Consider the following 2,102-nt stretch of genomic DNA (forward strand, 5'->3'; position numbering starts at 1 on the left):
TCAGGGGCTCCTCGGACCCCATGAGGGACCTTCATGTAGGGTTCCATACTAGAGAGGTCGGGGGGGTGCATGGCTCGCCTCAGTCGGCCTTGAGAGATCGGTGCGCAGGCCGCTCCGGAGCATAGTGGTTGCTTGACTGTGCGGCCCATGGTAGTCTGGCCACATAGCTCTCCCCCAAGGGTACCCCTCGTACAGGGGCCTGTCATCTAGTATATTGCACATTAGCAAAAATTTTGAAGTAGAAGACCCGCGAAAGGCTACACATATAGCACTAGAATTGGTATTATTGCCTTTCAATATGTTTCTAGCTAGAGGGATATTGTGGACATTGTTGCTATCTAGATGATACTATGGTTAGAGGATAGCATGGCTGCATGTACTGTTACACTAGTTGCCATTACCACCCAACACATCAAAATAACAATAGCCTTTGGCTAGCATCAACAGTTATGGAAATCCAGTGGCAATAGTACTAAAAATAGTACTATTTAGTTTGTCCAATAGCTTGCAGATATTTAGTTTGTCAAAAAGCTTGCAGATAGGATATAGTGATATACTAAAAAAATAGTAAGTGTGGTCACAACTGTTTCAAGCCAGCATTTCAGTCTTAGACCCACAGATTATGCAAAACTTCTTACTACACCATTACCTTTATACAAAACCATGTGTACCTCTCTCATTGATGTTTCCCTATAAATATGTCCATTACATTCTATTCCAAGGCCCAACATTAGAAGAAAGCAAATGCTAGACTATAGGTTTTACCATGAAAAGAGAGACATTGCCTTCATGGCTATCGCTATTGCTCACAACACAATTCTTTCTCCCCTGCAAAAACCATCCCCTTTCTAGTCGTAGTGAGTGTAACCTATTTTGCATTGAGTGCGAGGCACCACCTGATGCTTTCTGCTATCATTGTCATTTGGACCACCATTCTAATCATCATGTAATCCAGGTATGTTATGTTAAAGATTACTTAATTAATGAAATTTATATGTAGATGTACATATTGTCCTTTTACATGTCATGCACCTATGAAAAGATGAATATACCACTATGTTTCTAGAAACTTGACTAAAATTATTCATGTCTTTTTGTGAAAATTTTCAGATTAGGCGTTCATCGTACCATGATGTCATAAAAGTATCTGAACTAGAGAATATCTTTGATATTAGTGATGTGCAAACTTATGTGATCAATAGTGCAAAGGTTGTGTTTTTGAACGAGCGACCACAAATGCGCACTTGTGGTCCATTGTCATCATCATCATACAACTGTGAGACATGTGGCCGTGCCCTTCTTAACGAATTTCGCTTTTGCTCTCTTGGTTGCAATGTAAGTTCTTACATACTTTCTTATTTTATCATTTTGTCAATCTAAATTAGGAGATGCAAAGATTCATGGAGATTTTCCATACTCATTCCAAAGTACCCTATTTTATTCATTTCATATATTTTTACAGCTTACGGGCATAGAAAAGGACATGAAGACGCCAAGTGATGTTGCAAATGGTTCTGAATATAAACGAATAGAAGATGTGGCTTCTGGCAATAGTAGTGATTCAAATACTAGGAGTGAGAAAGAGATATACAATGAAAACAATGAAGAAGAACCGCCAGCAAAAAGGGTTGCTCGTCATCGCCGAAAGGGAATTCCCCAACGTGCGCCGTTCTTTTGATGTGATGCTCATGTAAAAGTTCATTACTGAACTGAATAAACTGATCATAAATAAAAGAATAATAATGAGTTTTGAAATGCAATCTGATTGCACCCAGCTTGTGTTTTTGCTCTTTATGCAAAACTAAGGGAATCTGGCGTAGTAGGTGTAGAAAATGAGCTTGGAACAAGATCTCAAAGGAGTGAATCATGGCGAAAATGCACTGTGTTGCAAAGAAATTTGTGTCATTTCTTTCGGGAACTGTGTTATTGCTAAAATAGTTCAATTCAATTCTACATGTCTCAAAAGTATTGAAAGCCATATGACAATTCATGGTTATCGAAGTCTATCTTAAAAAGGTTGTGGTAACAATATTTTTAAAACAATATATAGTCCACTTTATGTCACACTACATAAGATCCATCTTGGCCTAAAACACCTAGAT

At 38.3% G+C, this 2,102-nt stretch overlaps 1 protein-coding gene across 1 annotated transcript; it reads left to right on the forward strand.

The window, feature by feature from the left end:
* The first annotated feature begins 766 nt into the window (after nucleotides 1–766).
* Nucleotides 767–1,678, forward strand: LOC101784997 (uncharacterized protein At3g50808). The gene is made up of 3 exons (XM_004968818.1): nucleotides 767–955; nucleotides 1,111–1,335; nucleotides 1,463–1,678. The coding sequence occupies exons 1-3, from the start codon at nucleotides 767–769 to the stop codon at nucleotides 1,676–1,678; spliced, it is 630 nt and encodes a 209-aa protein (XP_004968875.1).
* The last annotated feature ends 424 nt before the right edge of the window (nucleotides 1,679–2,102 follow it).

Source organism: Setaria italica, chromosome V (genome assembly GCF_000263155.2).
Source record: "Setaria italica strain Yugu1 chromosome V, Setaria_italica_v2.0, whole genome shotgun sequence".
Classification (NCBI taxonomy): Eukaryota; Viridiplantae; Streptophyta; class Magnoliopsida; order Poales; family Poaceae; genus Setaria; species Setaria italica.